This window comes from Camelus bactrianus, chromosome 13 (genome assembly GCF_048773025.1).
Source record: "Camelus bactrianus isolate YW-2024 breed Bactrian camel chromosome 13, ASM4877302v1, whole genome shotgun sequence".
In the NCBI taxonomy this organism is placed as follows: domain Eukaryota; kingdom Metazoa; phylum Chordata; class Mammalia; order Artiodactyla; family Camelidae; genus Camelus; species Camelus bactrianus.
Window position 1 is genome coordinate 45,681,204 of NC_133551.1, and position 12,348 is coordinate 45,693,551.

At 55.5% G+C, this 12,348-nt stretch overlaps 1 protein-coding gene across 2 annotated transcripts; it reads left to right on the forward strand.

The window, feature by feature from the left end:
- The first annotated feature begins 6,204 nt into the window (after window positions 1–6,204).
- On the forward strand, window positions 6,205–11,672 carry PDZK1IP1 (PDZK1 interacting protein 1). 2 transcript variants are annotated; one of them, XM_010951080.3, is made up of 5 exons: window positions 6,205–6,348; window positions 7,005–7,178; window positions 9,157–9,265; window positions 10,679–10,774; window positions 11,307–11,672. In XM_010951080.3, the coding sequence occupies exons 2-5, from the start codon at window positions 7,112–7,114 to the stop codon at window positions 11,374–11,376; spliced, it is 342 nt and encodes a 113-aa protein (XP_010949382.1). In that variant the 5' UTR covers window positions 6,205–6,348; window positions 7,005–7,111; the 3' UTR covers window positions 11,377–11,672. The 2 variants fall into 2 exon arrangements, with proteins under 2 accessions (XP_010949382.1, XP_010949375.1); XM_010951073.3 differs by lacking the exon at window positions 6,205–6,348 and adding an exon at window positions 6,644–6,777.
- Window positions 11,673–12,348: the final 676 nt, after the last annotated feature.

A 12,348-nucleotide genomic window follows, 5' to 3' on the forward strand; every position in this document is an offset into this window, starting at 1 on the left:
CCCCTCCCTCCCACCCACCAGCCTGCAACTGCTTACTCCTGCCTTATCTAACCCATTCTTCAAGCCGTGGTTGGTGAGATCTGGCTGAAATGCAAGACTGCCTATGTCACATCCTCACCTAAAACCCCATAGTGGCTCAGCATCATCTATAAGGTATGACCAAACCTCTTACAGGTCCTGCAAGGCTCTCAAGACCCCTTCCCTGACCACCCTCTGCTCTTTGTCCGGCCAGGCAGATCTCCCATCAGCCCCTCCTGCTTGGCCTCCTTCCCATTGGCCCTTGCCCAGCCTGGAAGGGCTCTTCCCTACCACTGTCCAAGCCCAGCCCTTCAGATCCCTCCCTGGGCCCCAGGGGAGCCCTGCATCGCTGCCCTGCATCTCCCAAATGTAAATCTCTAGCCTGGACCTCACCTCTTAATTCCGGACCTACATACCCATCCCCAAACCAAACACGAATCCTGCGCCTTCTGAGCAAGAATGGCCCAGTGCTCCTGAACCTTCCCCATCTCGGCCCACTGCAGCCGAGTAGACTCCAGACTCAAAACTCTCATGCCATCCTCAGCTTCTCTTCCCTCATATTCCAAGTCATGTTGCTTTATCCTCAAAATACACCTAGGTTCTGATCATGTTTCCCTGGCTGCTGCCTTGACCCAAGCCAGACATCTCTTGCCTGGAGTATTCAGCAGCCTCCTAACTGGCCTTCCTGCTTCTGCTCTTCTGCGTTCTGTGGCCTTTTCTCAACACAGCTGCCCGATCACAGCTGTGCTCAAAGTCCTTGAAGATCTTCTCTTCTCTGTCTAAAAGCCAAAGTCCTTACAGTCTCTCACAAAGCCCCAGATCAGTAGCCTCGTGCAGCCTTTCAAACCTCCCCTCTTGCCCTCTCCCTGCATGTGCTTCCCTCAGCCACGCTGACACCTTCCTCTGTGCTCCTTCCCCAGGGCCTTTGCACTTGCTGTTGGCTCTCCTTGCCTGCAATCCTCTCTCCTCTGATGCTGAACATCTTGTTTCCTCACTTTCAGCTCTCTCCTCAAATGTCTCTTCTTAGAGGAGCCTCCCCTGACACATCTAAGTAAAAGAGCACACCCCTCCCTGCCAGGACCCCATCCCCCTGATCCTGTCTTGTCTTCCCTACTGCTGTGTGAAGGATTGTTCTATTTTTTGTTTGTTTCCTGGCTAACCCCTCTAGAATGTAAGCTCCATGAGGGCAGGGGCTTTGTTTTTTTCATTGCTATGTCCCTGCCATCTCAAAGAGTTCCTGGCCCACAGGAGGCATTTGTTGAATGAATGAATGAATGAATGAATGAATAAATTTTAGACTTAATACTACCTTTTCCACTTGATTTTGTATGGTAGAGGGCATCCTCATTTATATACTCTTAACACCCTTCCATCTCCTTTGAAACATTTGGTGCAGCAGTAGTTGAATAATTGTATAATGGAAGCGCTGTCTTGTTCACTACGCTCTCTAGTCCACAGTAGACACTAAATGTGTGCTGAGTGAATGAACTCAAGCTGGAGTGCTGCTTGGGAAACTAACAAGAAGTAGGTTCTTCATGGAGGGACTGATCCCTGGGCGTAGGATTGCCTGGGACTTTTAGCCCTACCTCTCCTATTAATTTATTGTGTGATATTCAGTTAGTGACTGTCTCTTTCTGGGTCACAGTTTCCCCAGCTGAAAAATGAGGAACAAGATCACACTGCTAGGGTGTGCCTTTAGGCCAGGAGAGACTGTGATTCTAGAAATCAGCACCCGCAGTGTGATTCTACTGCGGGCTACAGCCTACGGCAGGGGGGCAGGGCTGTGCTGGAACTACTGGGCAAAGATTTGGCCCTGAGACCTCTGCTGACAGGCTGGGCTCTTGGCATCAGGCCAGCCCTTTAGTTTCTTGGCAGAGTGAGTGGACAGCAGAAGGAGGTGATTGATCTTCACCCACTGGGGGGTCCTGGCCATAAATCTCACTGGCCCAGTGGGGTCGCCTAGGACCCAGGAGTCATAGCCAGGATGTTTCTTGGCTTGGCTGGCTCCAAGGAGTACTTTCTGCTTCTTTCAGCTCCTGGGCACTGGGGCCCTCTATGGGCCACCTGACCATCACCGCTAGCCCTGAGTCCCAGAAAGCTTCTGTCCAGAGTGTGCCAATCTTTGCTCCAGGTCTGACCCTGAGATCATGTGGCTTTGCTTTGTCCCTGGCTCGGTCAGGACTTCTTAACTCTTTTTGTGCCATGGGAACCTCGGGCAGCTTGGTGAAGCCTACGGACCCCTTCTCGGAGTAATGTTTTTAAACTCATAAAGTAAAATGTGTGGCATTGCAAAGGAAACCAACTACATTGAAATATAGTTATGAAAATATTAAAAATTCAAGTTTGTAATATAGTAACTTACGTGGACTTCAATGACAAGATCTAGTGGAAGTCTAGCCCCAATGACTGTTATGCTTCCAGAATTACGAGCATAAATGATACATCCAGATATCTGCAACAATTTTTTTTTAAGGGAGGTAGTGGGGATTGAACCTAGGACCTCCTGCATGCTGAGCATGCACTCTACCACTGAACAACACCCCAACCCCTACATCTGCAGCAATTGTATGGTGACAGGAAAATGTGACAGAGGAGCTATGGTTTGTCTTCATTCCTTATGCAAGAAAATGGTGAATTTCAGTTAGAGGTCAGTGAGATGCAGATGTCCCATGTTCCCCATGCACGTTCATGAACCTGAATTCTGCCCACCCGCCCTGGCGGAGGGATTGCCTAGTAAGCAGAGCCGCCTGAAGCAAACGCTGAGTCCGAGAGGAGAGAGACTCACCACAGTCTTAACCAGCCCACTTCCTCCAAACCTGATGAAAATACAAAAATCTATCATAGTCCACTAACGGAGACACAAAATCTCAGGCTTCCGTAGCTGGAAGGGCCAGAACTCCTGCAGAAGCTCCCATTTGGGTGACCTGGCTCAGCCTCTGCCTGCATACCTCTAGGGCTGGGAGCTCACTCTCATCTGGGGGCTGGATGGCTCCAACTTCTCTCAACAATGGGGACCGTGTCTTGTCTTACACAGAGAGGAAGCAGATCCACAGCTAGAGGACAGATAAAGGTAAGGACCACTAGGGCTAACATACTTTATTCATTCAACAGTCATTTTCTGAGCTTCTGCTCCCTGCCAGGCCAGAGGTAGGCACTGGATATGCTGAAACTCACTTTCATAAAGTATTTCTTGGCTGTGTGCTCAGTACTAGCGTGCTGAAGTGAACGGACCTACTGCCTTCTCTCCACGGAGACAGATGTGAAATGAGTAAACACGTATATTAATATGTAATTGCAATTTGGGATAACAGCTGTGAAGAGATGAATAGGAAGTGGGGACTCATGGAAGAAGTGACTTCAGATGAGGGAGAAGGGAGATCAAAGAAAGCCCTTTGGAGAAAGTGACATCTAAGCCAAGACTTGGAGGATTGGTTAGAGTCCTCCAGGCAAACAGAGGGAAGAGCGAGAGCTTGGCTACTCTTAAGAAATGACAAAAGGCACTGGGGCCAGATGAAGCTGGAAAGGAGGGTTAGGGCAGAGGGTGGGGTCTTCAAACCCAAGCTAGGAAGTTAGCACATTATCTGAAGAGTTGCTGGAATCCCTGAAGGTGTTTAAGGAGGATCTTTTTTGAATGAATTAAAAAGCCAGGAGCTCTCAGGCTTGCAGCAAAGACATTAGTGAGATGAACTATAAGAAAGTTGAAAGAAAACGTTTTACTTCTGTGTTCTAAGCACCCTTCTTGAATGTGTCTCCCTGCTCTTCCTTGGGCTGAGCTCGCAGCCTGGACGCTTTTTCCAGGCTATCATTCTGCTAGGTCCAACAATTCAGCTAACTTTTTCCTAGCATCACCTCCGCCAGGATGCCTTCCTTAACGATTTAGACGTCATTGCTTCCCGTCAGCACAGCCCTGAGCTTGCCATGTGCGCCGTTCACAGCATCACTGTTTGTTCATCAGTGTCCACCCTCCCTTCCTCCAAAGTACCCGTGGAAGGAGTCGGAAGTGGGGGGCTGGAGAGAGAGGAAGTTGCAGAACCTTCAACTGCAAGCTGCCCCCCCCACCGCCCTCCCCAATTAGTCTGGGATTGGAGCTGGGCACTGCCACCTGCTGGCAGTAACTGGAATGGCAGACTGGATAGGGTTGGGAGAAAGGAGACCCCTTACAAGCAGTGAAGCCCACTTTGGCTTTTCTGAAGGCCAATCACACAAGATCTAACTGGATGGAGGGCCTAGGGGGGCCTGATGACCTCGGGTGGCAGAGCTGGGCTGGTAACAGGAGGGAGGAATGAGCATTGATGGAACAGTGGCTCAGAGATGAGGACACAGTGTCCAAACCCACAGGGCTGCTGAGGCCAGAGCCCAGATCTTGGCCCCAAGCCAGACCAGTGGGGTTGTTACCCCCACTGTTACCATGGGGACCCAGGGCTGTGTCCATACAGCTGGGGAGATGACCCTCCTCAGCTGGATGAGGACACCTAGAGAGCAGGGACCAGCCTCAAAGCCAAGTGTCCACCCAACCCCCCTTTTCCGGAACAACTTGTTTTGCTCTGAAGCTTGGGACTTTGACCTGGGAGGTGTTTTTCTCCTGTTGGTCACCTGATGTCCTTCCTGCTCTCCCCCCTCCCCCACCACCCCCAAAGCTTGGCCCAGGGAGTCCTTGTCCTTCCCTGTGTTCTATAGGGAAGGGGGGATGCTTGGATGAGAGAGGCGGGAGCTGGGACTTGGGGACTGATGCGAGAGGCTGGGCTGCTCTGGGGAGGCACTGGGTGAGGGGGGTCAGAACAGTCACTTCCCTGCCTATGTCTTCTTGGATCTCGCCTTCTTCCGTTTCTGGGACACCTCGCTCTCCTGGGATTTCTTTCTCCTGCTCCATCCTGACTCCTCTTCCTTTGAAAGACCCTATTTGTTGGGGCTATGTCCTGGTCCCTTACTGCCTCCCTCCTTTCCCTGGCTCTCCCCTCTCCACACACACACACATATGCACGCGCCCCCTCTGGGGAGACCATGCGCTCCCATGCCCCAGCTACCAACGCTCTGCTACAGGCAGTTCCCAGATCACACCTCTCTACTCCAGACCAAGATCCTGCTGCCTTCTGGATGTTTCCTTCTGGAGGGTCGACAAACACAATCCATCTAAGCCTGTAGCTCACCATTCCTCCCAGCCTCCTGAAACCTGCTCTGGCCTCTTCTGAGGCACCACCATCCACCAGCTGCCCAAGCAGAAACCCAGGAGTCACACTCAGTTCCTCTCCATCTCCTACTCTGCACTCTCAGATAGTCAGTGCTCCAGCAACCATGTTCTGTCCATTCAATCCTCAGTAGGGCTCAAATCCACCCCCTCTGCTCTGTCCTGCTGCAGCCTGTATCCCTGGCTGCATGGCTGCTGCCGCAGCTGCTCCATGACCCCCTTTATGTACCCCTTTCTTTCTCCGTTCTGTGTCCAGAAGTGTTTTCTTGAATGCATATCTGACCCTGTGACTCCCTTGCTTAAAAAAAGACATCAGTAGATGTTTGTTAAACTCAACCCCATTCCTTGCATTCTGATCAGTGATTCCCTGGCTGTTCATTAACACACATGGTGCCTACTCTAGCCCAACTTTATGCCAGAACACTCTGAAGACACCAAGTTGGGGTAGGGAGGGAGAACAGGACATACACGTACAGGAGGCATCACTAACCCCTGAGCAAAATCTCCCAGATCACCTGGAGACCCATGGTAGTGGGTACTCACATCCACACACACAGGAAGCAGGGAAGAGGCATGACATCTGGGTGCTGCCCCTGGCAATAGCAAAGACTGCCCAGGAGGTCCTATGAGCAGAGTCTGGTGGCTTCTGGGCAGGGAGACTATGCAGGGCCTTCCAGCTCATGCCCTGGCTGCTGGGGACCCTCTATCTTCGAGACTTTGCCCCAGTCTGCTGGCTCCTTCTTTCTTAGCATCTCTGAAGTCAAAGTCTCAGCATGCCTGGCTTCCTGTACCCCTGGGGGAGGGTAGGGGTAGGAAGGAAGGAGACCCAGCATGCCCCTTGGCACCAGGGCCTCGACAGATACATGGTCATTCTCAGCTCCTGGACTCAAAGGCCTGGTGGGCTCCATGGGATCTTGGGAGTTGAGGGCCAGGGGTTCAGGGCCCCAGATTGGACCTTCCAGCTGGGAGTGTCTTGCTTTTGTCCTCCAGAGCAAGGCTGTGTTCACCTGCTTCTCTCCCTGTGATGGGTGGAGAAAGATCAGAAGGGATCAGAACATGTGTGTAGAGGGTGTGACCAAGCCCAGATCCTGTCCTAGCGTCCAAGGACCACATCTGGGGCAAGAAGAGGAGCTGAACTGGGTCAGGTCAGCTGGGCTGGGTGGGGAAGGCTGGGGACCAGGACCCTCAGGTCCTCTATTGGGATCCCCAGGGGAGAGGGTAGACTTAGAGGGCTACTGAGCTGGGCCAGGGGTGCAGGGACAGAAGCTAGGATGTCCCAGGACTGGGACCTGGGGGTCAGGCTTGGCTGAGTGGGGACAGGTGAGGAGGAGAACAGGAAATAGGCTAGGGTCTTGGGGAGGGGCAGCTCTGACCTTTCCCTAGCCCCTGGGGTTTTCCCCATGCTCCCAGAGCCAGCCAGCACATTTCTTAATCCCACTGTCAGCCTTCCAAGAGGCCCCGCCCTCTGGGCTCATTCAAGGCAGGAACAAAAACGAGTCAGTCCTTTCCTCAGAGCCCAGCCCCACTGCCGGGAAGGGGGAGCTGGCACACAACTCCGGGAGGCCTGCTTGGAGGTGAAGCCTCAACTCTCCCCACATCTCCCAGGTCCTCAGCCCCACAGTCTCTGAAGGATGACCATGAATGTCAGCCGGAGTGGGCTGGGCGCCCAGGAACCCAGGCCGGCCTGGCAGCTCATTACCATGGGAGGGAGGGCAGTTTCCCTCCACCTGCCTTCCTCCCTCCTCCCTCCTCCCTCCTCCCTGTCCTTCTTCCATACGAGCTCTGAGCTCCTCTCTTCCAGGGTCAGACGGAGCAAGGCTGATCTCAGAGACACCGACAGAGCCCACAGCAGCTCCAGGAACCCGGATTCCCTTGGCCCAAGGGGAGGCCCAGGAGCTGCCTGCAGCCATGTCAGCCCTTGGCCTGGCCATTCTGGGCCTGCTGGCGACAGTGCCACCTGCCAGCTGTCAGCAAGGTAGCAAAGGCCGGGGCCAGCCTTGGGGGCTGTGGTGTGGAGAGGGCCAGGCTGGGTGCTGGGAACCCAGGGGTAGAAGGGGTGGTCTTCTGGTCCATCTCATCACCCTTGGCTGGGAGGGGGAGCAGGGACTGGGGTGGCCAAATGAACCTCCAAAGACAGACACCTCTGAGCCAGGTTTCTGTCTGTGACTTGCTTCCCACAAGTGAGAAGTGGGAGAAGCAGGGGGAGATGTTGGGTCTGGGTTGGGGAGGGGGTGGAATTGCCCAAGAGGTGGCTGGATCCTGAGGACAGAGGGTTGGAGACAACAAGGAGGGTGGGAGTAGGGCCTAAGCCACCCCACAAGGGTAGGCTTGTTTCAGGGACGGGCAGTGCTGTTGGGGGTTTGCCCATGGCTTTGGCCTAAGTCTTGGTTGTTTCAGCTTCCTACCCAGTAGACAATGCCCCAGTGTAGCCCCCTCCATGCGCCTGAGCTTTTTCTCCAGCTCCGCCTCTGTCTTGCTGTGTGGCCTTGAGCAAATCACTGCCCCTCTCTGAGACTCAGTTTTCTCATCCATAAAATGAAGATAATAAACCTGCCCTGCCCACCTCCCAGCGCAGCTGCCATGCAGGGGTGGGGGAGGGCTTCACACCGGTGAGGCACCACACCCACCATCTGGTGTCTGCCCTGCTCTGTGAGGCTGCATTTGCAGCCAAAGTCTGGGGACTCTGCAGGTGGGATTTAGGTCCAGAGGGGGTTGGCAGAGATGCTTTCAGAACACCCTCTTCTTTGTTTTTTGGGGGAAACAAGGAGTCTAAAATACTGCTTTTGGGCAAGTATGGAACTGACAGTAATCACACTGGATATCTCCTGTTTCCCAAAGAGATAAGTGAGGTCTGATCTGGCCACAGAGAGTTTCCAGAACCCTCCCTCCTTCCCAACACCTGCCAGGCTCAGAGAGAGCTCAGGGAAGAGGCAAGGCCTCACTGCAGCAGGAGAGCTTTTGGGTAGACTCAGGGAAGGACTTTTGAGTGGGAGTGAGGCCTAATGAGGTTTTGATGCCCAGCCTGGCCCCTCAAGATACAAAATGGCACTAGGGGTGCACATGTTTTGGCCGGGAGGCAGGACCCTTGAAAAGTCTCCTGTCTGCCTCTGTCCCCTCCTGAGACATCTGCCTGCTACTATGTGTCTCTCCAGGGCCAGGCTCCCCGGGCTCACAGAGCACAGTGATATCCAGGGAGAAGAGAGCCCACCAGTGGCCGGGGCAGAGACTTCTGGGAAATCTTGAGAGTTAGAGGTGGTGTCAAGGAGCAAAAGGCAGAGAAGGAGAGAGGATGAGGCCTGACCTGGTCTCTGGCCCAGTCCCATGGCACACAGCCAGAAAGGGGCTCGGGTTTTGAAGCTCATTTTCTGGCCCCCAAGACCTGGAAGAGGGCTCGCCACTTTGTCTTGCTTTTCCAAAGATGTTCTGTCCCACCCCTTTCTCTGGGCAACCCTGGCACCCGACGCTGAGCGGCCCTGCCTGCCCTGCGTTCCCACGTCTACCCAATGCCAGGAAAGCCTCTGTCACAGAACAGGCTCTTCCAGATGCCAGCCCAGTCCTATTAGTTCTGGGCCGCCCCAGCCTGCCAGCTGGAAGGGGGCTAGGCCAGCTGTCCAGGGGGCTGCCCTTTGGTCCCGGGGGCCTAGGTACTTCCTGGGGGCCCTGCATGTGACCCACAGCAGGGGGTGGGGGCTGGGGAGGGAGAGGAGACTCTCAGGCTTGTTCCCTCCTTGGCCTCTCTTTCCTTTTTCCAACTCCTGTCTTCCTCCAAACCACCATCCCTTCCGTAAGCCTGGTGGGGGTCAGAAGGGTCCTTGCTCCCCAGAATGTCTCTGGGCCTGGCAGCAGGCTGATGGCCTTTAACACAGCCCCTGCTCCGCGGTGTGAGGCCCCCTGCCCTGTTCTGCACGAGCAGTCCCCAGTGTGCCCAGCCTGCCCCACTGCCCCATTTCCAGGCCTGGGGAACCTGCAGCCCTGGATGCAGGGCCTGATTGCCGTGGCTGTGTTCCTGGTCCTGGTTGCGATCGCCTTTGCTGTCAACCACTTCTGGTGCCAGGAAGAGCCGTGAGTGCTGCCTGGGGGCCCTGGGGGCTGGGCCGGCACAGGCAGGGTGGGCCCGGGACCACGGCCATGGGTCTTACAGCAGAGAGAAGGGCCACGGAAACCCCAAGTCCAGTCCTCTCACGCTGTGGAAGGGACACTGAGGCCTGAGGTCTCAAGGAGCAGAGCTCAGGCATGTGGCACCCAGCCCTGTGAATGCACTCACTGTGAGCTTCGGGGAAATGTCTTCTCTTCTTGGGGTCCTGGTGTTTCCATCTGGATAGTGGGGACAGTGGCCCATCCTGTGACATGGGCTGTGAAAACCTCTGGAAAGGAAGGCTCTGCCCTTCTTCAGGGTCAGCTGCTGTACCACACGTGGAGGGTGCAGAGGGGCAACGGGCAGACACGACTCCTGTGTTCACAGATGCCCGGACAAGAGGGAAGGCAAACATGGAAGGGGCCATCCGAGTGCAGGTTCTGATGCTAAAGCAGCTTATGGAGCACAGTCCTGGCCTGACTGGGAGCTAGGGGGTGGTCTGGGGGTGGTCAGAGAAGGCTTCCTATTATGTGTTTGCCCTGAAGCCCTGTGAGGAGCAGCGCAGAGGGGAAGAGCACTGCAGCTGAGGGAAGAGTCACTGGATGTCCTGAGTGCTGGGCGGAGTACAGAGGTGGAAGGGGCTGGGCTGAAATCCAAGCCCAGTTGGAGCAAGGCTGCACAGGCACCCAGCTCTGCACAGGTGGCCTGGGGCCTGGGTGCCAGCAGCGGCCCTACACTCTGCCCCGAGGGAGAACAAGCAGCTCACGGGTGGCGAGAGGGATGGGGAGGCCCCAGAAAGGCTGCTGAGGGACACAGAACACAAGAGATCTGGACATGAGATGGGGACATGTTAAATCTGAGGCGCCCATGGGCTGTCCAGGGAAAGATGAGCTGTGGGAAGGGTCCCCATGACCCTCGTGAGAGCAGTGTCTGGGGAAGTGGGCCAGAGGCCACACTGCAGGGAGTTTAAACTTGAGTAAGAGGTGAGGAGATTTTTGTCGGAATTTTTTTTTTTTCCCTCCACTGGTCTAGGCTCTGCCTTCAGCGGCTGCTCCTACCACCTGAGGAAAATCTTGTGGAAATCTGGGGCAGACATTGAGTCCTCCTGGGTCTGCTTTGGGGTGGGGCTGAGGCCAGAGGGAAAGAGCAGAGGGAGGCTGGGAGGCTGTGGTGTGAGGCCTGAGATACACTTTGAGAAAATCTCAGGCCGGGGCCCAAGGCCCCCACCACGGAGCAGAGTGAGAGGCCCCATGGAGTGAGAATCAGGCTGCTGACAGGGCCCGCTGGAGAGGGGCTTCTGCCCTAGGGCCTAGAGAACTGGGCCTGACTGGACAAGGAGGAGGAGGAGGCCCGGAGGAGGAAGGGACCCAGGGAGCCCTACTGATGAGCCCCATCCCCAGGGAGCCTGTGAACACGGTCATGCCTGTTGGAAACAAAGCAGATGGGATCCTGGTAGGAACAGACGGCAAGTACTCCTCGATGGCAGCCAGCTTCAGGTGAGATGCTGGTAAAGGGCTGACCACCCTGTGCTCCAGGGGCCCCAGGGACCTCAGGACCAGGCACTTCTGAGAAGGAGTGGGCAGGAAGGATGGGGACTCATGTGGGGAAGGACTCAGTGAAGAGAGGGGGTTCAGTGTGGGGGAATGGTGAGCCATAGGGCATTGAGAGGATTGCAGGGCCCCCTGAGGACATGCAGCCTCAATTTGGGGAAAGGGTCCAGTAAGGCGATGGGCACTTGAAGAGGGGAGGGTCCCCGTGGGTGGATGAGGACTCATAGGAAGGGGTACAGTTGGGAAAAGGGGCTCAGTGGGGGAAGGGGACTCTGAAGGGATGAGTGGGGGACTTGGTGTGGGGGAGGGGCTCAATGGAGGAGGAAGATGGGGTTCAGGGAGGTGATGCTGAGAGGCCTCTGGCCTCAGGTACAGAAGATCAGCTGTGGTCAGGGGACAATGCCCTCCCAAGTGCAGGATGGGGCAAGGAGAAGGGGATGGGGTGGAAGGTGCAATGACCTCTGTCATCCTCTTTCAGGTCCAGTGAGCATGAGAATGCCTATGAGAACATCCCGGAGGAGGGCAGGGTCCGCAGCACCCCCATGTGACCCCTGCCCAGCTCACCACCCAGGGCCCTCCCTCTCTGTACAGGAATCTGCAGTAAAGGGCCAACTCCTCCAACCCCCACACCTGCCCTGCCCTCCAGCCAAGGTCAGAGCTCAGACTATCGGGGCTGGGACTCAACTCTGTCTCTGGGGTCGGAGGTCTCCTACCCAATTCAATTCAGAAGACCCTTCTGAAAAGGAAGCTCAGCTCGGCACCTCCATCCAGCCTCACTGCTCCTTCCCCCTAACTGTGGAAATGGCCCTTATTTCTGTGAAATAAAGACATTTTGTACTTCTGAGTCTGAGGCTCCTAGGGCTCAGAAACGGCCCCTCAGGCTGCCAGTGGGGCCTGATCTTGCTTTCTGAATCAGGACAATCACCTCCCCAAGCCACTATCATGGTGATTCTGGAGGATTTCCCAGGCAGCCCTCTCTGGGAGAATCCCTGGGCCAGGGAGCTCACCCCTTGTTTCAGGCAGAGACCCTCCTACAAGGCCCCCTCCCTTGACCTGCCCTTCACAACTGCAATTCTGGGCAATCCTGGGCTTTTCTTCATGCAGCCCAACACCCTGACACCCCTGCCTCCATGTCACCCGGCATCGTGGTGGTTCACTCATCTCTCACCCACCCAGCTCTGTCCTCCTTCCCACATCCCCTCTGGGCTGGGCATCGGGCACAGGAAGCACCGGCGAAGAGTCTTGGGCTAGGACCAGGAAGCCCACATTTGAGTCTGGGGTCCCCCACCAACTTGCTGTGTGACTCTGGGAGAGGCACTGTCCTTTCTGAGCTCAGTTAATCCTCTGTGGAGGATTGGCCAGTCTCACCACAGAGCTCAAGTAGAATCATCCTCACCAATGCCACTGACTCCCAGTCCTGGGTGGAGGTGGGGCCAAGGAACTGGGTCCCTGGGGGAAAGAAGCAGGAAGAGAGAGAGGACCAAGGAGGGAGAGGACTGAGGAGGCATGACTCAGCCGGG

Excerpts from the sequence above, each read along its gene's own strand:
- PDZK1IP1 (XM_010951080.3), top strand. The coding sequence starts at position 7,112 with ATGTCAGCCCTTGGCCTGGCCATTCTGGGCCTGCTGGCGACAGTGCCA. Across the intron at positions 9,266-10,678 it reads TTCTGGTGCCAGGAAGAGCC|GGAGCCTGTGAACACGGTCA; the intron begins GTGAGTGCTGCC and ends CCCCATCCCCAG. Across the intron at positions 10,775-11,306 it reads TCGATGGCAGCCAGCTTCAG|GTCCAGTGAGCATGAGAATG; the intron begins GTGAGATGCTGG and ends ATCCTCTTTCAG.